Raw genomic sequence first — 26,769 nt, 5'->3', positions numbered from 1 at the left:
GTTACGATTTCTGTTCTTTTGCATTTGCTGAGGAGTGTTTTACTTCCAATTATGTGGTGAGTTTTTGGATAGGTGCGATGTGGTGCTGAGAAGAATGTATTTTCTGTTGATTTGAGGTGAAGAGTTCTTTAGATATCTATTAGGTATGCTTGGTGCACAGCTGAGTTGAAATCCTGGATATCCTTGTTAATCTTCTGTCTCGTTAATCTGTCTAATATTGATAGTGGGGTGTTAAAGTCTCACCTTATGATGGTCTGGGAGTCTAAGTCTGTTTGTAGGTCTCTAAGAACTTGCTTTATGAATCTGGGTGCTCCTGTATTGGGTGCATATATATTTAGGATAGTTAGTTCTTCTTGTTGAACTGATCCCTTTACCATTATGTAATGGCCTTCTTTGTCTCCTTTGATCTTTGTTGATTTAAAGTCTGTTTTATCAGAGACTTGGATTGCAACCCCTGCTTTTTTTTGCTTTCCATTTATTTGGTAGATCTTCCTCCATCCCTTTATTTTGAGCCTATGTGTGTCTCTGCATGTGAGATGTCTTCTGAATACAGCACACTGATAGGTCTGGACGCTTTTTCCAATTTGCCAGTCTGTGTCATTTAATTGGGTCATTTAGGCCACTTACGTTTAAGGTTAATATTGTTATATGTGAATTTAATCCTGTCGTGATGTTAGTTGGTTATTTTGCTCGTTAATTGATGCAGTGTCTTCCTAGCATTGATGGTCTTTACAAATTGGCATGTTTTTGCAATGGCTGGTACTGGTTGTTCCTTTCCATGTTTAGTGGTTCCTTCAGGAACTCTTTTAAGGCAGGCCTGGTGGTGACAAAATCGCTCAGTATTTGCTTGTCTGTAAACGGTTTTATTTCTCCTTTACTCGTGAAGCTTAATTTGGCTGGATATGAGATTCTGGGTTGAAAATTCTTTTCTTTAAGAATGTTGAATATTGGCCCCCACTCTCTTCTGGCTTGTAGAGTTTCTGCCAAGAGATCTGCTGTTAGTCTGATGGGCTTCCCTTTGTGGGTAACCTGACCTTTCTCTCTGGCTGCCCTTAACATTTTTTCCTTCATTTCAACCTTGGTGAATCTGACAATTTATGTCTTGGAGTTGCTCTTCTTGAGGAGTATCTTTGTGGCATTCTCTGTTTCCTGAATTTGAATGTTGGCCTGCCTTGCTAGGTTGGGGAAGTTCTCCTGGATAACATCCTGCAGAGTGTTTTTCAACTGGGTTCCATTCTCCCTATCACTTTCAGGTACACCAGTCAGACATAGATTTGGTCTTTTCACATAGTCCCATATTTCTTGGAGACTTTGTTCGTTTCTTTTTACTCCTTTTAATCTAAACTTCTCTTCTCACTTTATTTCATTAATTTGATCTTCAATCACTGATACCCTTTCTTCCACTTGATTGAATCGGCTGTTGAAGCTTGTGCACGTGTCAGGTAGTTCTTGTGCCATGGTTTTCAGCTCCATCAGGTCATTTAAGGTCTTTTCTACACTGTTAATTCTAGTTAGCCATTCATCTAATCTGTTTTCATGGTTTTTAGCTTCCTTGCCATGGGTTTGATTATCCTCCTTTAGCTCCAAGAAGTTTGTTATTACCTACCTTCTGAAGCCTACTTCTTTCATCTTGTCAAACTCATTCTCTGCCAAGCTTGGTTCCATTGCTGGTGAGGAGCTGCGATCCTTTGGAGGAGAAGAGGCACTCTGGTTTTTAGAATTTTCAGCTTTTCTGCTCTGGTTTCTCCCCATCTTTGTGGTTTTATCTACCTTTGGTCTTTGATGTTGGTGACCTACAGATGGGTTTTTTTTGTTGTTGTTGATGTTGATGCTGTTCCTTTCTGTTTGTTAGTTTTCCTTCTAACAGTCAGGTCCCTCAGCTGCAGATCTGTTGGAGTATGCTGAAGGTCCACTCCAGATCCTGATTGCCTGGGTATCACCAGTGGAGGTTGCAGAACAGCAAATATCGCAGAACACCAAATATTGCTGCCTGATCCTTCCTCTGGAAGCTTCATCCCAGAGGGGCACCTGCCTGTATGAGGTGTCAGTTGGCCCTTACTGGGAGGTGTCTCCCAGTTAGGCTACTCAGGGGTCAGGGACCCACTTGAGGAGGCAGTCTATCTGTTTTCAGAGCTCAAACACCATGCTGGGAGAACCACTGCTCTCTTCAGAGCTGTCAGACAGGTACTTTTAAGTCTGCAGAAGTTTCTGCTGCCTTTTGTTCAGCTATGCCCTGCCCCCAGAGGTGGAGTCTACAGAGGCAGCAGGCCTTGTTGAGCTGCGGTGGGCTCCACCCAGTTCAAGCTTACCCTGGCCGCCTTGTTTACCTACTTAAGCCTCGGCAATGGCTGACGCCCCTCCCCTTGTCAGACTGCTATCTTGCAGATTGATCTCAGACTGCTGCACTAGTAGTGAGCAAGGCTCTGTGGGAATGGGACCCACCTAGCCAGGCGTGGGATATAATCTCCTGGTGTGCCGTTTGCTGAGACCGTTGGAAAAGGGCAGTATTTGGGCGGGAGTGTCCCATTTTTCCATGTACAGTCTGTCCTGGCTTCCCTTGGCTAGGAAAGGGAAATCCCCCAACCCCATGTGCTTCCCGGGTGAGGTGATGCGCCCCCCATCCCATCCCCACTTCGGCTTGCCCTCCATGGGCTGCACCCACTGTCCAGCCAGTCCCAGTGAGATGACCCAGGTAGCTCACTTGGAAATGCAGAAATCACCCGTCTTCTGCATCGCTCACACTGGGAGCTGCAGATCGGAGCTGTTGCTATTCAGCCATATTCCAATTAATACATTTTGTAACTTGGATAATTTTATCTCTTCCATGATGAGTCATAGAATGCAGAGCTTTTAATGACAAAAGCTTTAAGGACTCAGGAAGCACAAGGTGGCTGTCCAGGTTCTCCATGACTCCATGCTTAATGTTAGACTCAATGTCCTCTTAAATAACAGTTGTTTCTCCAGCTTAGATTTACACCTCTGATAACTGAAAGTTCTAGGTAATTTGACTTGGATCATGGAGTTCGTTCACATTGCATATATATAAACAATTTCAGTACTGTCTGGTTTAGCATGAAAATCTGGCAAAATATTTTCTTAGTGTTGAATCTTTTTGTCCTGCTTGGGTTTGCAGTTTTATAAACTAGTCAGTCTGTTCATTAAAGTTCTGGGAATTCTTTTTTTTTTTTTTTTTGAGTTGTAGTCTAGCTCTGTTGCCCAGGCTGGAGTGCAGTGGCATGATCTCGGCTCACTGCAACCTCTGTCTCCCAGGTTCAAGCGACTCTCCTGCCTCAGCCTCCTGGGTAGCTGGGATTACAGGTGCCTGCCACCATGTCCAGCTAATTTTTGTATTTTTAGAAGAGATGGGGTTCACTGTGTTGGCCAGGCTGATCTCAAACTCCTGACCTCGTGATCCGCCTGCCTCGGCTTCCCAAAGTGCTAGGAGTACAAGCGTGAGCCACTGTGCTCAGCCTTAAGTTCTGGGAATTCTTACCCCATCCAAATGATATGATCCTAAAGTTACCAGAAACCCATATTCAAGAGTGCTTGTTGGGGTCCTTTCTATCCTTTCATGCACCTCCTTAAAGATACGATACTCTAGGATTTTGGGTGCTTGTAAAGTTTTCAGTAACTGCATTAAAATTAAGCAATTAACTCTGGAAATAACTTTAAATGATTATAGTTAAAGACACAATTGACAAGGAAATTTTGTCATTTATATGGCCTATAATAACTTAACACAATAGCCATAAATAGGACTGATAGCATATGCCCAGACATACTAGAATTTTAGAAATCCCATATAATTTTGGAACATACATTAGTAACATATTCATTAAAATATAACTTGAAGATTAAGGATCTTTTCTTGTTTGACAGTGCTTCCCGTGTAATTTAACCTTTCAAATAATGTTTATCTCTCTTTTGGCTGCTTCAGGTGCCCTCTGTAGCATCCCAGATGTTGAAAGAGACTTAATTTTGACCTGAAATTTGATTTTGGGAAGCCCATCAAATTGTCAAAGGTTTTATAACACTTGACTAAGATTGGATCACAGGTCACCATAAAATAATGGCCATTATTTAGCCAAAGTGATATTTACAAGACTTTTTTTTTTTTTTTTTTTTTAAAAGAAAAAACCTGTACTCTTTGATAGAAGAGACTCAGTCTTTCAATTATAAGACCTAAGGCAGCATGATAGAACCCGTCTCTTCTTTCTCCTCCTGTTTTTTTTTCCTTTTTGCAGTTTACTCAATGCATGAATGAAAATATTTTACTGTGTCTTATTAATAAATGCTACACAAAAGTTTTGTTCAAAAGAGAAATCAAATTTTACTTTTGTGTTAGTGTATTATAAATACTAAAGCTAATTTTAATAAAATCTCATAAATAAATTTATCAAATCTGTCTAAAATTTTAACTCTTAGTAACCTTAATTTCTGATGAAAACCCTAGAAAATAATTTTGAACTAATTTTATCAGTATTTGTAGATAAAAACTATTTTTATATCTTTTTAGAAAGATTGTTCTTCCAATTATTGTTTTTTAACAGATCTAAATATATGTAGTTTTTCTGTATCATATAAACATAATGTCAACATATATAGACAAACTTATGTTTAATAATTAATATTTCAATATTTTAACTTACAAATGACTCAGACATTTTATGATTATTACTTAATTTAACATAACATGACCTGAAGATTTTAAATTACTGAAAAGAATTTTGAAAGTATGGCACAGGTACCGTCCTTAATGTCTTCCCTTAGTCATTCTGGGTACCAGGTAGCCTTGTGTTACTCAGGAGGCCTATTGAAGGTCAAGGCCTCTCTGAGTCCTGACTTACCAGTTGCAGAGGTCAGAACAGAAGACAGAGTTGTGAAGAGTGTATCTGGAGGATTCAACCCCTCCCCAAATAACCAGTAGGCAAGCAGGAAAGCAGAGGAGAAGGGAGCGTATTGGGCTTAGTTCTGGCTTGTAGCTAGTGGTCTAGGCACTAAGAACATGCCTCTAGGCCGATCATGGTTCTCACACCTGTAATCCCAGCACTTTGGGAGGCCAAGGCAGGCGAATCATAAAGTCAGGAGATCGAGACCATCCTGGCTAACACCATGAAACCTTGTCTCTACTAAAAAATACAAAAAATTAGCCAGGCGTGGTGGTAGGCACCTGTAGTCCCAGCTACTCGGGAGGCTGAGGCAGGAGAATGGCTTGAACCCAGGAGGCAGAGCTTTCAGTGAGCTGAGATTGCGCCACTGCACTCCAGCCTGGGTGACAGAGGAAGACTCTGTCTCTAAATAAAAAAAAAAAGAACATGCCTCTTGACCTCGTCATGTCCATCTACGCAGACCCCCAAATCTAGAGGCTCTAAACCAAAAACAGCTCACAGTCAATCAAGCAAATATCTTGTTATATTTAACTGATAATTTTGAAGCCATTCCTATTTTAGCAACAATTTTAGAATTAGCCTTATTTACCAAATATTATCACAGACACATAACACACACGGACATGAAAGATTTTCATTTGCTGGCTTTTAAATAGTTTTTCTTTTCCCTATTTGGTCTATTAATGTTCCAGTTACTTGTTTCATTGCCCTAAGCAATTGTTAACCACGGAACAAATTTGCATTTCTAAAATAACAACTCTTAGGCCAAACAACAAAGATTGTATTCCATAAGTACATAGCTAAGATTTTAGGCCTAAATATTGTATCATCATTTGTTCAAACCAAGGAAAAAATGGTGCTCCCATAAAAATTCAGTTAAGACAAGATGGCCAGAAAGACACCTTAATCAAAGATATGACTTATGCCAATTTAAAACAATGGTAAGAGTTTCTAATATACACAGAGAGACATCCTTAAAAATGGTGGTTTCGTTAATAGATGTAAATTTCTTTTACAGAAGGGTTTCAAGATAGCCGATTAAATTCCAGAAAGGCATATTTTAGTTCAATAGGTGTTCTTAATTTAGCTACTGTTTGTTAGCAAAAATTACTGAGTTAAGAGTGGAGCCCATTAAGGAATAGGGTGAAGAAAGCATCCTCTATGCCTGGACTCAGCGTGGTTGCATCTGAAAAAGAAGCAAGCCTATTTTGCCTGAAGGCCTGCCTTTTATAAACACTTTATCTAGGATAGCTTTCTTTTCACCTTTGGGTCAGGATAGTAACTAAGCCAAAAGATTAGCACATTTAATTTTTCTTATCAATTAGTTGCTTAAGCTTTTTATTTACCTTTAATAAAGTCTTTTAATAAAAATATTGAAAAATTTGGCCGGCTAGGGGGCTCACGCCTGTAATCCCAGAACTTTGGGAGGCTGAGGGGGGCAGATCACGAGGTCAGGAGGTTGAGACCATCCTGGCTAACATGGTGAAACCCCATCTCTACTAAAAATACAAAAATGGAGTGAGACTCCATCTCAAAAAAGAAAAAAATTTGAAAAATTTTAGAAGCTTCTGCAGGTCAATAGGCATCCCTAGATGAGCCTGTTTGGGGTATCTTCATTTTCAAATGTACATCTTTGGTGCAGTGTTGTTCATTTGGAACACTCCACATTTGTAACTTATCTTTAGTAAGATTTTGCCATTTCTGTAAGACTTTACTGCTGCTGGGGCCTAATACTTACGCACATATAAGCTGGAAGGTACTCAGTTCTTCAGAAACTAAGGTTCCCATTTTTACCTCAAATATTGGCTTTGGCTCCTAGGTCAACCTAGCCAATGACTTTTCCCTACCTAAGTGTGCAAGCAAAATGAAACAAAGGGAGTAGAACACAGAAATTTCTGCAAATTTCCAAAAGCCAAAGTTTATACCCCCTGCAATATTTCCATTTACTACCAGTTTCTTTTTGACCTAGTCAGATATAAGAAGCCCCCAACTGGATACAAGATAATTATTGGATTCAGTCTGATGCTAGACCCAGTCCAGTTTCTGCCATGACTTCCAAACCCAGTCTGGATCAGAAATTTGCTCAAAGAAACTTGGAGAGCTCAAAACACAAATATGTGGAGCTTCTGAATCTGAGAGAGAACTTACCACAATCCCCAGTTGCTGTGAGAGAGCAATGGACACAACAGGCCTAGTGGGTACCTCGCTTGGTCACTCAGCTCTCATGGGGGTTGTTAGAAGCTCTACTTTGGATCCCACTTCTGACACCATCTGTTAAAAGAAAAACCTTAGCCAAATTAAATTTAACAGGATTTAATTGAACAAAGAACAATTTGTGAGTTGGGCAGCCTCTTGAGCCAGAGTAGGCTCAGAGAGACTCCAGTGCAGCCATGTAGTAGAAGATTTATAGACAGAAACATGAAAGAGATGTACAGAAAATGGAATGAGATACAGAAACAGCTGAATTGGTTACAACTCAGCATTCACCCCATTTGAACACAGTTTGATCAGCTGGCCGCCTTTGACCAAAACTCGATGATTGGCACAAGGGAAGGTTACAGTCTGTTTACACCTCCATTTATGTTATAATTCACTATGTACAGAGGAAACCTTTAGGCTGAACTTAAAATATGTAAGGAGGCAGCTTTAGGCTAACCTTGATTTAACAGTTTAGAATGAAATTTGCAATTTCTGTAGGGATAAACCAGGTGACTCCTGGAGCTGCTTTTTCTGGTTTCTTGGAGGTTACAACTCTCTTCAGATTAATACCGTATGTGTTTCCCTCACCCGTGTGGCTGGTTTGGTTGTGATTCCTCCTCAGCTTCCTGGCACCTCACTGATTTTACTACCATTTAGAATCCAGAAAACCTTCATCTTCCATCAAGGTCAGCAGGCAAATTTAAGCCTTTATCTTTGTTTCTTATTCTATTGGTGTATAAAATCTATTGTTGGCCGGGCACGGTGGCTCATGCCTATAATCCCAGCACTTTGGGAGGCCAAAGTGGGTGGATCACCTGAGGTCAGGAGTTTGAAACCAGCCTGGCCAACGTGGGGAACCCCTGTCTCTACTAAAAATACAAAAATTAGCCGGGTGTGGTGGCGGGTGCCTGTAATCCCAGCTACTCGGGAGGCTGAGGCAGGAGAGTCACTTGAACCCAGGAGTCAGAGTGCAGTGTGTGGAAATAAAGCCGCTGAACTCCATCCTGGGCAACAGAGTGAGACTCTGTCTCCAAAAAAAAAAAAAAAAAAAACTACTGTTAATTAACCACTTGTGGGGGGCATGGAACTGAGTAGAAATTATTCTCATTCAAGAAATCCTCCCCTGATGATTTTTCCTCTTTTGAGTATTACAGGACAAACTTAAGGCAATTTAATTTAATGGACTTTAATTGAGCAAAGAATACCTCAGGTGTTGGGCAGCCCTCACAACCACCAGAGGAGGTTCAGAGTGCTCTGTTCTTCAACATGAGCAGGCAACATTTATGGATAGACAATGCAAGTGAGGTACAGAAACAGCTTAATTCCTGGCAGCTCAGCATTTACTTTGCTTGAACATGGTCTGATCACTTGGCTTCCTATGATTGGCTGAATGTCAGCTACTATGATTGGCCAGGCTGAGAAAGGCAAAAGGGAGGGAAAAAAAAATCTTTACTCAACTTAGGCTCTTCAGCTGGGGCTTTATAAATTAGACTGGCCAAAGACTAATTAGCAAGAGGAAAAACAAGCAGAAATGTATTAACATATGCATTGCTCATGTACACATGGGAGTATTCCACAATGAGTGACTCAAAAGGGTAGTTGGACCTTGGGCTAACATAGCATTTTAGGTGAAATGAAAGAAAATGGGTTTTGGGCTTCTTTACACAGAAGGCAAGTTACGGGAAGGTGACCAGAAAAAGTGTGGTAAACAAGGGTTACTTAGTAAAGTTTGTTATGGTGATTTAAGTTGAGGCCTTCTCCATTGAAAAGAGCTAAGGGTACTCCTCTTCCTGATACAAGGGAGGGAGACTTTTTTTTAATAAATGGAGATTTCTTTTTTAGATGATGACCTGTTTGTTTTTAGATCTTTTCTGACTAGTTCCCTATGGCCTTTAGCTCAGAATAATCCATATGCCAAAGAGTCCTGTTTGAGGTGGCGTATTCTGATACCCTGCAGTGGAAAAGACATATTCTTGAAACTGTTTTCTTTGGGGAAATTGTCATTGACAGGATCCATGGAGAGTAAAATCTTTACAGAGTGCGAGGACCACATTCCCTGAAAGTTGTTAAATGGTGGACAACTGGGTAGCAGGATACAATACATAGTGCCTGGTTCTAAAGATTTGGTTTAGATTCTAAAGGTCTGGTTTGAATACTCAGTTCTCTACCTTGAATACTGTGTGATTTTGGGGAAATTTCTGTAAATTTTATTTGAACTTAGGGTGCTTCTATTCTAAAATGGAAATAAAAATATATTCTTACAATCTCAGTGTATGTTGGTAAATTCTTCTGGACAAGCAAACCCAAAACAAATAAATGCTCCTGTATAAATTTATAAATAAATAAGTACACATACATATATATTTAGATGTTTTTAGTGATTGAGTACTACCCAGTTTGAGGACTATTGCATTTGCTTTATGATAATTTAAAATTTTCCTTAACTTTTACATTTTGGATTAACGAATGATGATTCTTTATGGAGAAAGTTGCTTTCTGAATCCTTTTGCTTTCTAACACATCTTTTAATTATAATATTCTTGCTCTATATCTATAAAATACAGACAAATACTCTTTTCTCATTTGAAAAGAACTAGAAAGTGAAGCACATGCAGTCTATTAAATGCAGAGTATTTTTCTGTGTTTGGAAGGAGATTCTTCTTGGCAGACTTCAAATAAAAAACATTTTCTGGCCAGGTGCGGTGGCTCACGCCTGTAATCCCAGCACTTTGGGAGGCTGAGGCAGGCGGATCACAAGGTCAGGAGGTCGAGACCATCCTGGCTAACATGTTGAAACCCCGTCTCTACTAAAAATACAAAAAATTAGTCAGTTGTGGTGGCAGGCACCTGTAATCCCAGCTATTTGGGAGGCTGAGCCAGGAGAATGGCGTGAACCCGGGAGTTGGAACTTGCAGTGAGCGGAGATCGCACCACTGCAGTCCAGCCTGGGTGACAGTATGAGACTCCATCTCAAAAAAAAAAAAAAAAAAAAAATTCCTATTTACTTCTTGAGGGAAGCTTAGAAAATTTCTCAGTTAATTAGAATAAAATTAGGGGCTTGAGTATTTTGAGAGTTGGGGCAGGAACATTAATTGCTTGAAAGTATTGGAGATTTTTTTTTCTTAGACACTTTGAGTCATTTCTTTGCTCTATTAGTGTTTATAAATGCAGATAACTTATTTATTTCAGAGCTGAAATTAGAGGGTTTTGTTGTTATTTAAATAATTACACTTTACTCAGATATAATCTGTCTAATAAAAATAGAATATAAAATGTCCTCCAGGGTAGTATTTTGTCTAATGGTGTAATTTAGCTGAGATGTAAATTGTTTTAACTGTACTGGCTTTCTGTATCATCAGTATGCTATTTTTTAACAATACATAATATTTTAGTGCTTTGCCATTATAATTTCCCTAAAATTGAATTACTTAGAATTGGAGTAGTGGATGAGAACAAATTAAACTTTTTAGTGTACACAAATACAAAGTAATCCTTTTTTTTTTCCTTAGGAACTTTGGGTAATGTGGAACATGGGAACCAATATCAGATGAAATTGATGTATGAACATAATCTTCAGAGAACAGCTTGCAATATGACCTATGGATCATTTGGTGGTATAAAAGGTAATTTGCTTTTAATCATGAGTATGCTATTTCAAGTGACAGATTTAGAATATTTGATCATATAAAACAGAGGATTAAGTGGTTTGACTCTCAGAAAGAGTTAAAATAGACATTTTATTGAAACCTTTGTATCCGAATGTCCAAGCAAGTCTGTGGCCATACCACCCTGAACGTGCCTGATCTTGTGTGATCTTGGAAGCTAATCAGGGTCGGGCCTGGTTACTACTCGGATGGGAAACCAAATACCCAATCAAAGTAATAAAAAAAGAAAACTTTAAACATTGGATGTCTTTGATTTTTATATAACCAGCACATATTTATATGGTCTATAGAGACATTTCTCAAACTGCCTTTTCTACAGATTTTCTCTTTTATGTATAAGCTGACTGAAACTGAGTTTTTTTTCTGTGTGATGGAACTGTGGTACATGACCGTCTCTCTCAGTGGAAAAAATGGTTGACCTCATTGTCAGGAAGTCACTGCTCTACCTGCTATAGGCAGGATAAAGCTGCCAACACCTCTCTCCACTCTACCCATATCCAGGGCTGCTGCACAGGGTTGTGTGGGTTGTTTCTGCACAGGGCAGCTGGAAGAGCAGGGGATGTGGGGCTGAAATACAGACTTGATCCTGCTCATCAAGCCATGCTTTCTGGCTTGGAGTAAATCTACCCAGAGGAAGGGGTGATTTTTCTATGTTTCACAAAGGCATCACCTTTATCTAGTACTGGCTCAGTGATACTGGGTTCCTCCCACCTTGGCAGAGGGGTGTCTTTTTCTAATTAGCACAAAGGCCACCTTCATTGTGTCCACTCAGTCTCAGAGCTTCCAGAATCACCAGGGCTTGGTGCTTGCTTGTGTACACTCTTGCTGTTGGCGTGGGAGGGCTCTTATTTCCAAACCAACTTCTCTCCCTGCACCATGACAGGGTGGTAGAGGAGCTGGTGGTGCTGGATTGAGGATAGGAAGCCAGGTGGTGACACTTACCCATGTGATTGTGTGACTCTGTGTGCGTATGTATCTATGTTCCTGTGCCACCTGCAGAGCATGTAACTAGGGATTTTATAATATCTTAGCTCTTCCTGAACTCATGTTTTATGAGTTTATTGTTTAGCTGTTGCATTATATTTTTCCTTAGCAACATGAGAAAATGACTTTATTTTGGAAGTATGATTCATTTATGTGAACGCAGTTATTTTGTATTAATACATCCAAAGACAAGAAATAGTTGAATTTGAGTATACCAAGCAGCATCAGGGATATTTTTGGTGTTGATGTGCAAATAAATACTTTGCATAACTGAAGTGATATGAAACAAAACACTTGGTTAGGTGGGAGGACTGCTCGAGTAACAGGAATGTTTGGATTACTTGAACAATAAGGAGGTTTCTAGAGTTAGATGAAGAGAGAAATTTAGATGAGAAGAGAGTCTATCAGTGAAGTGCTTCCTCAGCTTTTAGAACTGATTTTTACTGTTCTTTGAAAAAATGTCTGACCTGATTCGGGAACCTAGGCCTCCCTTGTTTAATTAGCTATTTTCAATTCACTTTCCCCTACCGAATCTCCAAGAAGCAAATTGTTAAATTCCATACATCATAAAAAAATTATGACATGAGAAAAAAGTGCTTTGGCCAAATAAAAGTGTTTTTTGATAGCATAACAGTGGTTCTTTAGATCACATCAAATGTTATATAGCGGGGGTCCCCAGACCCCGACCTACAGATGTGTAGTGGTCCATGACCTGTTAGGAAGTGGGTTGCACAGCAGGAGGTGAGAGAGCAAAGCTTCATCTGTATTTACGGCCACTCCCCATTGCTTGCATTAGCCTGAGCTCCATCTCCCGTCAGATCCGGGTGCATTAGATTCTCATAGGAGCACACACTCTATTGTGAACTGTGCATGCGAGGGATCTAGGTTGTGTGCTCTTATGCAAATCTAATGCCTGATCATCTGTTCTTGCCTCCCATCACGCCAAGATGGGACCATCTAGTTGCAGGAAAACAAGCTCAGGGCTTCTACTGATCCTACGTTGTGTTGAGTTGTACGATAATTTCATTATATATTACAATGTAATAATAATAGAAATAAAGTGCACAATAAATGTAATGTGCTGAGTGTTCCCCATTCCTGGTCTGTGGAAAAAATGTCTTCCACAAAGCTGGTCCTTGATGCCAAAAAGGTTGGGGACTGCTATTATATAGATTGCAGTGTACTTTTAATTTTATTATCAGATCAAGTTAACCCTGTTGGATACAGTGAGTTCTAAATTTCTCTTCAAAGAATCAGTCTGTCAGTATGTTCAGTTCTTTGACCTCCATTTTAAAGTTTAACTTGCTTGTAGTTTCAGTAAATAGCCTTTTCCACCAGTTTTAATCAGTAGTTTACATCTGTTCCCCTGGTCACCTGCTCTGTCCTGATTTATCGTGGTCACCTGCTTTGACCTCAGTCACCCTGGTCGCCTGCTCTGACTTAAGTCACCTTTAGTTACCTGTTCCATAACCATCTTTCCCACCAAACTGCTCACCCTGCCACTCTGGCTCATAAGCCTGTTCTCTTTAAAATAGCCAGTCAGAATTAGCTTAGACTGTGTGGTCCAACCCTAGCCAATAGGGGAACGACACAGCAGTAGGGGCTACCTGCATCAGGAATAAGAATCCCTTCCTCTCCCTTGTTCAGGTGTATTCCCGCCATTGCTCCATCTGCGAGTCGCACCCTTCTATAGATATAAAATTGCCTTGCTGAGAAAATTCTTTTTTGTTTTTGAGACAGAGTCTTGCTCTGTCATCAGGCTGGAGTGCAGTGGTGTGATCTTGGCTCACTGCAACCTCTGACTCCCAGGTTCAAGCAGTTCTTCTACTTCAGCCTCCCAAGTAGCTGGGATTACAGGCATATGCCATCACGCCCAGCTAATTTTTGTATTTTTAGTAGAGATGGGGTTTCACCATGTTGGCCAGGATGGTCTCAATCTCCTTACCTCGTGATCCTCCTGCCTCAGCCTTCCAAAGTGCTAGGATTACAGGTGTGAGCCACTGCGCCCGGTCGAGAAAATTCTTTATCTGAGCGCTAGTTCTTCTTTTCAGCACAGAGGAACAAGCATTTGTTTGTAACAATCTGGTGGTCTCCCCTGGAGAACGGGTCTCTGGTTGCCTCTTGTGGGGAGACATGTCCCACTGCCTTGTTGCGGTAGCCTAAGGGTGAGAGACTGGGGACCCACCCAGTGTGACAAATAAACCCAGACTCTCAGCAATGCAGAAAGAAACTGGCTGGCGACCTGGGGGAAAGGATCCTCATATACTGCGGCAACTAGGTAACTCTGTGCACAGAGCAAGGTAAGATACATCATAAAGGCGACAAAGTATTTCCTTGCTGCTTGCGATATTCAGGGGCTGAATGTGCATCTGAATGATCACAATCTCTCCTACTTGTGGTGCTGCTTGTGTGAATGGTACTAAGCACTACTGCTGTGTGGAGTGAGTGGGTCCTATCTGCGATTCCGTGCTCACCTCATATGGCTTAGGGTGGATCCTGCTGTGGGATTTGTACCAGCATGCTGGTGCCAAGAGGGACTTAGATCTCCTCCAGGGGAGCTGCCAGAGTGGACGAAGTACAAGAAGGGTGCAAGGAGCCTCCAGCAGATGGGACTAAAGGATAGGCAAGACATTTCTAATATGAGAAATTGAACCTAATAGCCCTAGCAAACCTCTAGAGAGTAATAGGTGAGACAGTTCTATATACTTCTTTATACCTGGAAATCCCAAAGTGCTGGGATTACAGGCATGAGGCACCATGCTCAGCCAAATCTTTTATTATTTTTAATATAACTTGGAAAATCTTGTTTGAGACAGAAAGCCAGTTTTCACCTTTGCATTAGTACATTATTGATGTCAAACCCAATTCTTAATAAAACCTTATGGACAAAACTATACAATTTTAATTAGTTTGATCATAAGATTCTTATAAACCTTGTATATAACCCTTTATACCTTTTTTTTTGTTGTTATTAGAAAGCAGATCAGTGCTCTAAGAAAAACCTGTTGTGCTTTTATTCCAGTGTCCAATTTATGGAAAAACAGAATAGTACACCTTTAACTTTAGCCAATATGTTCACGCACAGAATGTCTTTTACAAGATTAATTCTTTACCGACCTTCCACAACTTGTTCAAACCTTCGGCTTTTTCCCATCTAACTTAAAACAGTCCTTGACTGGGCGCAGTGGCTCATGCCTGTAATCCCAGCACTTTGGGAGGCCGAGGTGGGCAGATTATGAGGTCAGGCGATCGAGACCATAGTGGCTAACATGGTGAAACCCCGTCTCTACTAAAAATACAAAAACAGAATTAGCCGGGTGTGGTTGTGGGTGCCTGTAGTCCCAGCTACCCAGGAGGCTGAGGAGGGAGAATGGCGTGAACCTGGGAGGTGGAGCTTGCAGTGAGCCGAGATCGCACCATTGCACTCCAGCCTGGGTGACAGAACGAGACTCTGTCCAAAACAAAACAAAACAAAACAAAACAAAACAAAACAAAACCCTTTAACCTTCTAAAGTAGGCAAAAAGAAAAAAATCCACATTCCCATGCCTTATAATCCTTTTTTAAGAGCACATTTCATTTTCCTTACATACCTTGCATGTAAAACTGCTTCTCTAGTAGTCTCAATTACATGTTACACTGTTAACTCTTAGAAACTTAACTTTTGGTGAAAAACCTGGTAAGTACATGATTTTAATTATGTACCAAGTGTGGAGCCTAGGGCACCAGACCGAAGTGCAGATAATGTCTGACTCTTTCATGTATAGTTAGGGGATGTGGCTAACTCCACGTGTCCGCAGGCCTTACTTAAAATCTAATGGCTCCACAGCAGTTAAGTTGAACAATTTTCAAGAGTCAAAGAAGCAGTTTATGACCTTAAAGCATTTATCAAACCTAATATCTGACCTGCCTAATTTCGACCAAATGTCTTTATTTTACTAATAATCTTTAAAGCTGTGTTTTTATTTCCCAAAGATTACTTAAGTCACGTGAACTAAAAGGCATTATAGTCTTAATTTTTTTAACAATATTTAAGTGCTTATTATTTTTAAACCAATTAATCAGAACTTATATATATATATATATATACATATATATATATATATGTATAAACATCACACACACACAACACATATAAATACATGGACAAAAGAAGATCCATTAGTTGTAAGATTTTTCATTTGCCAGTTTCTAAGTTTCCCTTCGAAGCATTCAGTTTCTAGCCCTAATAAATAGGTATAGGTGGAAGGCAAAACAGATCCCCCGAAATTAAGGGTTCCATTTTTATACCAGATCCTGGATCCCAAAGAAGGAATGGGTATCAGCCCATCTCCCATGGGAGTCTTATCTCTCAGTAGGGGATGGGGACATTTTCATACCTTCTAGGTGGCCAGGAGCATGCTTCTCTGATCCAAACATGGAAAAAGCTGAGTGTCCCCCATAACTTCCATTAGCTATCCCCCAAAGTGTGTTTCCCACCTTGTTATTACACATGAAATCTCTCATAAAGTGAAGTAATTTCTAATACCCCCAAAAGTGAAAAATGTGAGAGGGATCTATCTATTTTCAATTCTTGGGGTTCCATGAGGGAAACAGAAGTCCTTTTTTTCCCTCCCAAAATGGAGTCTGCAGTACCTCCTCCGTTCTTCCTAAGGTGTCCCAAGCTGTCAGATATTATCTTAGGTCTTCTCTTGTGCATCAAGAGTGTCAAGAAGACAAAATGGAGAAAAACAATTCAGTTGACTGACAAGAAAAAACACAATCCCCTTTTCCAGAAAAACACAATCCAGACAGAGGAAAAAAACATAAAGGCCTTTAAAATGTACGTATAACTTGGGTATCTGCTTTTAAGTAAGTTGACTTTTAACCATAGTGTCCTTTAAAAAAATTTCTTATAAGCCTCTTGTTACTCTACTTTAACCAGGCCAAACAGGTAATATTTCTGGCTTTTGAACTTTACTAAAAGTAACCTCACAGGTGAAACCGATAAACCTTAGTTACTAAGCTACAGCATTGGACAGTTTCCATTGCCCTTCCCAGAAGGAGCTAGAGCAGTCAGTTTTGAGCTTGCAAAGGCTTTTAACTGCTTGAGATAATTTTTAGAGCTAGCTCTGACATAAACTCCAAAATTCCTGTCCTCCAGATGGCTGAGAACAAGAGAAAGGACTGCCATGTACTTAAAAGGTCAAGCTCCCAAGGACCTAAAACAAAACAAGAAGGCAACTTCATCCAGTTTTTTTGTTTGTTTGTTTCAGGAACCTGCAGCAAAGTTTGTAACTGACTAGTTTGCTGGGCTGGCTTGAACAGCGGGCTTATGTGTCATAAAGAGGTACTCCTCTTTATGACAGAATACAGTAAAAAACATTTATAGCAGAAAGTTCCCCAGAGTCGCTATAGCTTAAGACCAGCCTCACAAATCCTTTTTCTCATTAATTAAAACATTGCAAGAGGTAGTGATATTTACCATTCCTACAAGCAGCTTGCACACAGAGAGAGAGGAAAGGGAAGGGAGAAAAGCATTGCCTGCAGTGAGGTGGGAAGATGAGGAGCTCAGGGAAGCCAGAGAAAGACCCACCCATTGCAGTGACACTAAACGAAAGTTCAGGTGGTTGCTTGTCAGTCGCTAAGGGATCTTTTCCAGCAGTCCCATCAGCTTTCAAGTTTCCCCTTTTGGTGAGAAAGAAAAGCTCCCCATGTCTGGTGATCCTGTACATGCCTAATCCTGTAACCCACAGCCATCAGCAAAGAGTGCAAGGCAGATTAATCCAGAGAGAATAGCGGTTAACATCCGATAATGCCAAATTCATTTTTAACCAAAAGGGATTTTACTGAGAGGGGCCTCTAACCCCCTAAATCTCAAGAAGGACTCTAACCTTCCTAAGTTGGGTGTCGAACCCATTTGTCAAGAATGCTCAGCTTTTATTAAGAGGGGCCTTTAACCCATTCCGTCTTAGGAGAGACTTTAAATCTTCTAAGTTTGGCCTCTAAAGTCAGCCAGTGGGTTCTGCAGTTTATATCCTTAGAGTCAGTAGTCTCCATCATACCGTTATTTCATGGTTGGCCAGGAAAATGTTACTGGAAAGGGGTCCTGATCCAGATCCGCAGACAGGGTTCTTGGATCTCAAACAAGGAAGAATTCAGGGTAAGTTCATAGAGTAAAGTGACAGCAACTTTGTTAACAAACTAAAGGAATAAAAGAATGGCTACCCCATTGACAGAGCAGCCCTGAGGGCTGCTGATTGGCTATTTTATGGTTATTTATTGATTATATGCTAACCAAGAGATGGATTATTCATAAGTTTTCCAGGAAAAGGGTAGGCAATTTCCCCCAGAACTGAGGTTTCCTCCCCTTTTTAGACCATACAGTGTAACTCCCTGATGTTGCCATGGCGTTTGTAAATTGTCATGGCACTGGTGGGAGTGTCTTTTAGCATGCTAATGTATTATAATTAGCGATAATGAGTAGTGAGGACAACCAGAGGTCACTTTGGTCACCATCTTGGTTTTGGTGGGTTTTGGCCGACTTCTTTACCACATACTGTTTTATCAATAAGGTGTTTGTGACCTGTACCTTGTGCCAACCTCCTGTCTTACCCTGTGACTTTGAATGTCTAACCTTCTGGGAATGCGGCCCTGTAGGTCTCAGCCTCATTTTACCCAGACCCTATTCAAGATGGAGTCACTCTGGTTCCGACGCTTCTGACAAAGCTATGAATGAACATCTTTTTACATAAATCTTTATCTACGTTTCTGATTATTTCCTTAGGATAGAGTGGAGAGGTTGAGTTATTAAGTCAGACACTTGTAAAATTTTTTTTTCCAATATGAAAGTAGCTTTCTTCCTTAAATACTGTATAAATAAATTGTAAAAAGTATAGAACTTAGGAAGAAAGTAAGACTCCTAGACTTGTACATTTCATAAGAAAGCCCACTTTCTAAGCCTGATGTCTTTAATGTGTATTTAATGTGCACCTTTCTAGGAGGGAGTGGGTGATTCTTTTAATTGGAAAACTTCCCTGTAGTTGATCTTATTTAAAAAAGAAACCTAAAAATCCTTGTTTTCTACTTTCCTCTATTTCATATGGCATCTTATGGAATTATTGTTTGGTGATCATGTCTCAATAAAGGAATTAAACAAAACTAAAGCCCAACACTGTTTTAAGAAAATGTGCTATTTAAAGTATGGAAAGACAGTGGGAGAAGAGGGGTGCAATATTTTGTGTGTGCATCAAAATGAATTAACACTAGATGGCAGTCCTCTATAACTTTTGGCCTTAGTTGCTGCTGCCTTAGAATAAGGTATGGCAAGAAATCACTAATGGAGGAATGTTGATTCCATGATAATGCTTTGCCTTTTATTAAAAATAAATGTTAACTTCTTCGAGTTGCACAACGGAGTGGGTTTTTAAAAGACAGTTAATTATAACAGATAACAGAATGTAATATAAAAGTGCTTTCTAGCTGTGCTTCTCAACCTTTTAACTTTTTAAAACTTTTAAGTTACATTTGAATTATAAGGGGATCATGATTAAAATGCAGATTCTGACTCTTGTAAGTCTGAAATTGGACCTTAAATTCTGAATTTCCAGTAATATTCCAGGTAATGCTAAGCTGCAGTGATCTAGAGGTGTGCTATAGCCCTATGTCTGCAAAATGCTTATTTTGTATCAGGCAGTGTTCTAAGAACTTTACAGGCTGAAAAAGTAACTGTGAGTGATGGAGGGAGGATTCCTACCCAACTTCTCTGCATCTGGAAGTTTCTGGTGTTAGTCACACTAAACTGCCTCCTTGATTGGGCTGTGAGTGAATTTACCTCCTCCCCAGTTCAGAAAAAACTATCCTATCAGAATGGAGTATAGTTTGGTTTGGCTAAAGTTAAGTGCATATCTTTGATTCTTCACAGATTGTGGGAAATATGTTAAGTAACTTCTGGGTCATATGTTTGCTTTTTCAGTTTTATTTTTCTGGTTGGTGTTTTGGTTTGTAAGAAAAGTACAAAAAAATTTTAAAGTTTCTTCAAAAATTGTAATATTAATTGGTTGTATTGGGCTTTTATTTATTTATTTTTGCAGTGGGGAAGTGTGTTTGAAGTTAAAAATGTTTGTTGTTTTTTAAAATTTAAATCTAAGCTGCTTTTTTGAAGGAATATGTGATTCTGGGTTCTAATAAAATATTAGTTTATCTTTGTTTTTCATGCTCTTGACAAATTAATGCTTGCAAAATAAACACAAACAAGTTACAGTTTGGACATATATTAAATCAATTTTGAAAAGGTAGATTTTAATAGATTTAAGATATGTTAGTAATATTGGTGGAATTTATTTGTTTTGGTAATTTGAACTCTACTTGTTTTTGAAAAAAAGAACAAAATGATATTTTTGCCAGATTTTCACTTATTTTTGTTTCGTTGTGTTACTAAAATTTCCAATGGTTGTTAACATGGTATTTTACCTAGTTAAGACAAACTTGACTGGGCGCAGTGGCTCATGCCTGTAATCCCCACACTTTGGGAGGCTGAGGCGGGTGGATCACAAGGTCAGGAGATCGAGACCATCCTAGCTAACACGGTGAAACCCCATCTCTACTAAAAATACAAAAAATTAGCCGGGTGTGGTGGCGGGCACCTGTAGTCCCAGCTACTCGGGAGGCTGAGGCAGGAGAATGGCTTGAACCCAGGAGGTGGAGTGGTGATCGCGCCACTGCACTCCAGACTGGGCGACAGAGCAAGACTCTGTCTCAAAAAAAAAAAAAAAAAAAAAAACAACACAAACTTTCCATTTCAAAATAATATTTGGAAAAGGACAGCATTAATATTGATTGACACAAAGCCAGTGGTAGAGTGAAGAAAAAAATATTGTTTTAAAATCAACAGCTGCATATACTTAACTTAGTAAAATAAGATACTTTTTTTTTTTTTTTTTTTTTTTTGAGATGGAGTCTCGCTCTGTCGCCCAGTCTGGAGTGCAGTGGCGGGATCACCGCTCACTGCAAGCTCCACCTCCTGGGTTCACACCATTCTCCTGCCTCAGCCTCCTGAGTAGCTGGGACTACAGGCGCCCGCCACCATGCCTGGCTAATTTTGTTTTGTATTTTCAGTAGAGATGGGGTTTCACCATGTTAGCCAGGATGGTCTCGATCTCCTGACCTCATGATCTGCCTGCCTCAGCCTCCCAAAGGGCTGGAATTACAGACGTGAGCCACCGCACCCGGCCAAAATAAGATACTTCTTGTAGTCTACGTAGTATCAAGATATTTGAGCTAGAATTTCCTTCACTCATAGTCTGATTTGGAGTCCCTGTAGTAACTGATCCAAAGTCCTCAGTTACCTCAGATTTGCCTTGTTGGGGTGTGAGAAGATGATGAACCTTATAATACATAGGAATCTTTCAAGTGTGTAACAGGGACACTGGGAAGGAATTGTTGGTTTGTTGTAGGTGCTTGGGCACTTTCAGGGACTGAAGCAAGTCTGGTGTGTTGTTCCTCCTTTACATCATCTCTCTTTGTCCCTCCATCTGTCCATCCCCTCCATCCATTCAATGCATATTTACTAAGAATTCTGAGTGCCCAAGCACTGTGTTAGTTTTCTTAGAATAGACAGATAAAGAAAAGACAGTTTATGAGCTGGGCACAGTGGCTCACGCCTGTAATCCCAGCACTTTGGAAGGCTGAGGTGGGCGGAGACTTGAGATCAGGAGTTCGAGACCAGCCTTACCAACATGGTGAAACCCCATCTCTACTAAAAATACAAAAAATTAGCTGGGCACAGTGGTGGGTTCCTGTAATCCCAGCTACTTGGGAGGCCGAGACAGGAAACATCCCTTGAACCTGGGAGGTGGAGGTCGCAGTGAGCTGAGATTGCATTATTGCACTGCAGCCTTGGTGACAGAGCGAGACTCTGTCTCAAAAAAAAAAAAAAAAAAAAGACAGTTTATGTTCTCAAGTAGCTCACAATCTAGGGGTAATAAAGATGAAGAGTTAACTATATTATAATGAGATAAATTATGATCGAGATGAATATGTACAAAATCATGCCCTGGGATTTAGAGCAGCTCCCTGTAGGTGAGTGAATGTGTGTGTGTGTGTGTGTGTGTGTGTGTGTGTGTGTGTGTGTGTGGCAAGGGGAGTAAATGAGAGTGGGGAGTGTACTGTTACCGTTTTTATTCCAGCCCTTCATTTTTATCCTCTTTAATCCAGAGATTAGTAATTCCCAGTTTCAACTTTATGGTCTTCAGTATGGTCTTTAGCCTTTGTTGCCCAAAGGTTGAACCATTCAAATTCCTTCTGGGATAGTTTGTCCTCCAAGAAGATTACTTTTCAGACTTTATAGTACTTAAAAAAATACTTTGCTTTAAAAAACCTTGCTATTTTCAGGCTACTAAATTGACTTTTTAACTTATAGCATAAAGCCCTCAGTAAGGGACAATTATCTTCTTTAGCTACCAGCTGATCTTTAATGGAGAAGGATATAGTACTCTTCAAGAGTACTATGACTATGTTTGTGGAGAATGACACATTTAAGGGTAGGGATAGGAAGATGAACTAGCACAGAGATTAAGGGATACAAATTTAGAGACAGAAGAGCATGGTGTCATGGAAGGAGAGGGAAGGGAGAGATTCCAAGAGGCACTGAAGGACTCAAGAGTCGAGAGGTTAAGCAGCTGAAATATTGGAAAGAAAATGTTGGATTTCGTCATTTGCAAGTCATTGGTGATTTTAGGGAGAATAATTTTAACAGAAGGGTAGGAACATTGGTCATGTTGCCCTGGAATGAGGAATCTATAGAGAAGAAATGGAAATCCTAAAGGAAAGGTGCTTTGTAAAGGGTTTGGGTGTGATGAAGGTTAGGTGCAATTAAGGCCATAACCAGAGGGGAAAATGTTTTCTAAGGCGGGAGAAGTCTTTGAGAACACATGGTGAAATCTTAATCTGGTAAATCAAATGCCTTTCATAGATAGTATTTTGCTGAAAAAATTTAACTTGAATACATTTTTACTTTTATTTTATTTTATTTTATTTATTTTAGAGACAGATTCTAGCTTTGTCACCCAGGCTGGGTGCAGTGGTACAATCTCAGCTCACTGCAACTTCTGCCTCCTGAGTTCAAGCAGTCCTCCTGCCTCAGCCTCCTGAGTAGCTGGGACTACAGGTGTGTGCTACCATGCCTGGCTATTTGTATTTTTTGTAGAGATGGGGTTTTGCCATATTGTCCAGGCTGGTCTCAAACTCCTGGACTCAAGCGATCTGCCTGTCTCAGCCTCTCAGAGCACTAGAATTACAGGCATGAGCCTTTGTGCTTGGCCCCATTTTTATTTTTATTTATTTTTATTTTTTTATTTTTTGAGATGGAGTCTCGCTCTGTCGCCCAGGCTGGAGTGCAGTGGTGCAATCTTGGCTCACTGGAAGTTCTGCCTACCGGATTCACGCCATTCTCCTGCCTCAGCCTCCCAAGTAGCTGGGACTACAGGTGCCCGCCACCATGCCCGGCTAATGTTTTGTATTTTTAGTAGAAATGGGGTTTCACCGTGTTAGCCAGGATGGTCTCGATCTCCTGACCTTGTGATCCGGCCACCTCGGCCTCCCAAAGTGCTGGGTTTACAGGTGTGAGCCACCGTGCCTGGCCACCATTTTTATTTTTAAAATTATGTTGTTTTAATTATGATGTGCCTATAATTTAAAGCATTGTTTCTCATCACGTAATTTGTGCTTTATAGCCCTGTTTAATTATTGCCTTCTTTTCATAATAAATATGTGGTTTATGGGAAAAAAGCCTATTTAATACTTCATGAGATTAAAAGTCAGACCCTTTGAAAAAAAAAAGAAAAGGAAAAGAAATACTTTATTAGAAATTATCACCATTACAGCACCATCTGGTTCTTTCTTCAATTTTTTTTTTTTTTAATTAAAAAAAAATAGAGGCTGGGTGTGGTGGCTCACGCCTGTAATCCCAGCACTTTGGGAGGCTGAGGTGGGCGGATCACGAGGTCAGGAGATTGAGACCATCCTGGCCAACATGGTGAAACCCTATCTCTACTAAAAATACAAAGATTAGCTGGGCATGGTGGCATGTGCCTGTAGTCCCAGCTACTCAGGAGGCTGAGGCAAGAGAATCGCTTGAACCTGGGAGGCAGAGGCTGCAGTGAGCCGAGATCAAGCCACTGCACTCCAGCCTGGGTGACAGAGTGAGACTCTGTCTTTAAAAAAAAAAAAAATAGATACAGGGTCTCACTATTTTGCCCAGGCTGGTCTTGAAGTCTTGGGCTCAGCCAATATGCCTGCCTAGGCCTCCCAAAGTGCTGGAATTATAGGTATGAGCCACCGTGACTGGCTCTTTCTTCAATTTTTATCTTTATCAACGTCTTAAACTTCTTTGGTTTCCTTTAAAAAATTTCTTTTCTTGATTATAGAGCTTTGTTTTACATGGGGATTTTTTTTTTTTTTTTTTGGGGGGGGGGGACTGAGTCTCGCTCTGTTGCCCAGGCTGGAGTGCAGTGGCTCAATCTTGGCTCACTGCAAACTCCACCTCCCAGGTTCATGCCATTCTCTTGCCTCAGCCTCCTGAGCAGCTGGGTCCACAGATGCCCGCCACCATGCCCAGATAACTTTTTGTATTTTTAGTAGAGAATACATGGGAATATTTATATTTTGAGCTTACCTGGTGACACACAACTCAAGAGTTAAATGTTACCATCAAAAACCCAAACCTCCCATTTCCTGCAGAGGCCATAATTCTGCTTTTTCATGTGGATTTAGATGTACTTTTGTTCTCTTTCCAACCTTGTCTTTGGTAAAACTGAAGACTCCCTTGGTTGCAACTGACAGTTGGCTTAAGCAGGAATAGGAAGTTGACTGGCTAATGTCACTTGAGCCTTCTCTATAATCAGATCTGGTTTCTCTCTTTTCATCTCTTGCTTCCATTTCCTTGGATAGGCTATTTCCTCCTGGTTACATGATGGCTATAGCAGCTTTAAATCTTTAATTGTCACATTCTAATCCATGTAAAAGAGGGTCTTCCTTCCTCCAAGAAGGCTCAACAGAAGTCTGTTTCCAACTCATAGGTTCTGGTTGGGCCGTCTCTCAACCAATCACTGCCACCAAAGGAATGTGATTAAACTTGAGCCTGAGCCACAGGTGTGGGAAGTCCTCTTACCACTAAGGGTAAGAGTGGAGAGGGGAGAGGGGTGGATTTTCAGAGGAATATCAGTGAATAATTAACTGTGGCGAATCTGAGGATTTTGGGGGTGATCAAGAAAAAAGACATGGCTATCAGATGGCAGTAGAACACAATAAGCTTTATTTGCGTAGTGCTTTGGCAGGATTGCATGCAAGAGGAGGTCCCTTACAGCAAGAGACCTTCCAGAGAGAGTGAGGTGTCCTCCACCCAGAAGGGGCAGAGGTCAGGGGAGCTTTCTGGGGAAACAGGACTCAGAGTGGGGCTTAGGTGTCCAGGTTGCCAAGAAGCAAGATTGGGGAGGGCAGCAGCAATATACAGTCTTTTACATGCTCAGGGTTTGTTTTACCTGTAGCTAGTGGATGTTGGGTGCAGTTTTTCAGGGTATGCAAAACAGGCACTCTGTAAATGGCTGAAAATATCATTATTTGGGCTATGTTTAAAGCAACTGATATAAAAATTTGAATTTGGTATCCGTGGGCTTTGAGTTAATGGTCAGTCTGAATGAAGAAGTAAACAACATGGGGTCAATATATAAAGGGGTCACCTTTAACTTGGTTCTATAGCCTTAATGAAAGAGAGTGAAATAGGTGCTGGGTGGCCAAAAAAGTGTAAATATCCATCTTGCTTTTGGTTTCACTTTCTCTCCTAGAACCTCCCTGTGGTACTACCTTAGAACTGACAGGAGAGGCCAGCAGTGGCGATTTGAGAGTGTGCTCTCAGGTGTGTATGTGGGTTGAAGAACGCAGGGCCTAAGCAGTTAAAGGATGCGCTCTGTCCTGGGCTGAATGCAGCCTCATTCTGGTACATTGTGTGGGGATAATTGCTTGAAATGTTTGTTTGCGTTTTGAGGATTTGTTGTAATTGAATTTAATTGAATGCTTTGCAAAACCATTTGTCATGATTTTAGGCTTGGTATGCATAGATATTTAAAATTGGGGGCATGCCTCAATTTATTTACAGAAGAGATTGAAACTTGAAATAATCTAAATCAGGATTTTTACTTTATCTTTTCCTCACTTTCAGTATTCTTCACATGAGGATGTGTATATCTTTGTTATAAAAGTCTTGTTCACAGAGGCGTATTTAAAACATATGGACCAGTAAAAAAAAAAAAAAAAAAAGTAAATGATTGAGCGCCACCTCCCAAATGCAACCACTGAAAACATATATGTGTACAGTAGAATATAATCCAGAATGTTCCAACTTGAGTAATTTTAGAGTAATTTTACAGTTTCTGGAATTTAGCCATCTTACCACCTGAAGGGCCCAACCAGTGAAAAAGTATATTTATCATGTCAAGTCTGGTGCTGTATAATGGGATGCAAGCAAGGTATGACAATAAATGTTAAATGGAAAAGCCTTTACTTTATATGCATATAGCTTGAAGTCAGTTGAATAATTTATTCAATATTGGTCTTTATTTTATATTAATTAAAAACATATAGATTTACTAGAAGACAGAAAAAAACCTGTGTGATTTGGGTCAAGTGGCAAATAGGAAAAGTGACATATTATAAGATATTCCTAAATGTTTAGTGATGGATACGTTTCACCTACAATTCGTGCACTTGAAATCAAAACTTGTCTTTCCTTTAAGATGGCAAAAATATATAGAATAATATAAAAACTGTGCACATTTTACATTCTGGGAAAGACCTCTTGAACCTCACATAAGCTTTCTGCTTATTCTATCTAACTTGCTTTTCAGGTTACTTTTTCAGTCTATATACTTGGAATAATGCTTGTAAATGACTTTTGTTCCATTAAACCTGAGATTTCCTGACATGTAGTGTCCTAGTCCATTTGTGTTGCTGTAACAAAACGCCTGAGACTGGGTAATTTATAAAGAACGGATGTTTATTT

General features: G+C 40.1%; 1 protein-coding gene across 4 annotated transcripts in view; it reads left to right on the top strand.

Annotated features, from left to right (window-relative positions):
- Nucleotides 1-26,769, top strand: part of BBS9 (Bardet-Biedl syndrome 9) — a 617,615-nt gene that overhangs the window by 34,906 nt on the left and 555,940 nt on the right. For all 4 annotated transcript variants that reach the window (XM_030932359.1, XM_030932358.1, XM_030932357.1 and 1 more), the window contains one exon: nucleotides 10,598-10,711. In XM_030932359.1, the coding sequence (XP_030788219.1) occupies nucleotides 10,598-10,711 (114 nt within the window). The remainder of the gene's footprint in view (nucleotides 1-10,597; nucleotides 10,712-26,769) is intronic.

The sequence above is a fragment of the Rhinopithecus roxellana genome, chromosome 6 (genome assembly GCF_007565055.1).
Source record: "Rhinopithecus roxellana isolate Shanxi Qingling chromosome 6, ASM756505v1, whole genome shotgun sequence".
Lineage (NCBI taxonomy): Eukaryota > Metazoa > Chordata > Mammalia > Primates > Cercopithecidae > Rhinopithecus > Rhinopithecus roxellana.
Note: the sequence above shows the minus strand (reverse complement) of the source record. Positions and strands in the feature narration are given on the sequence as shown.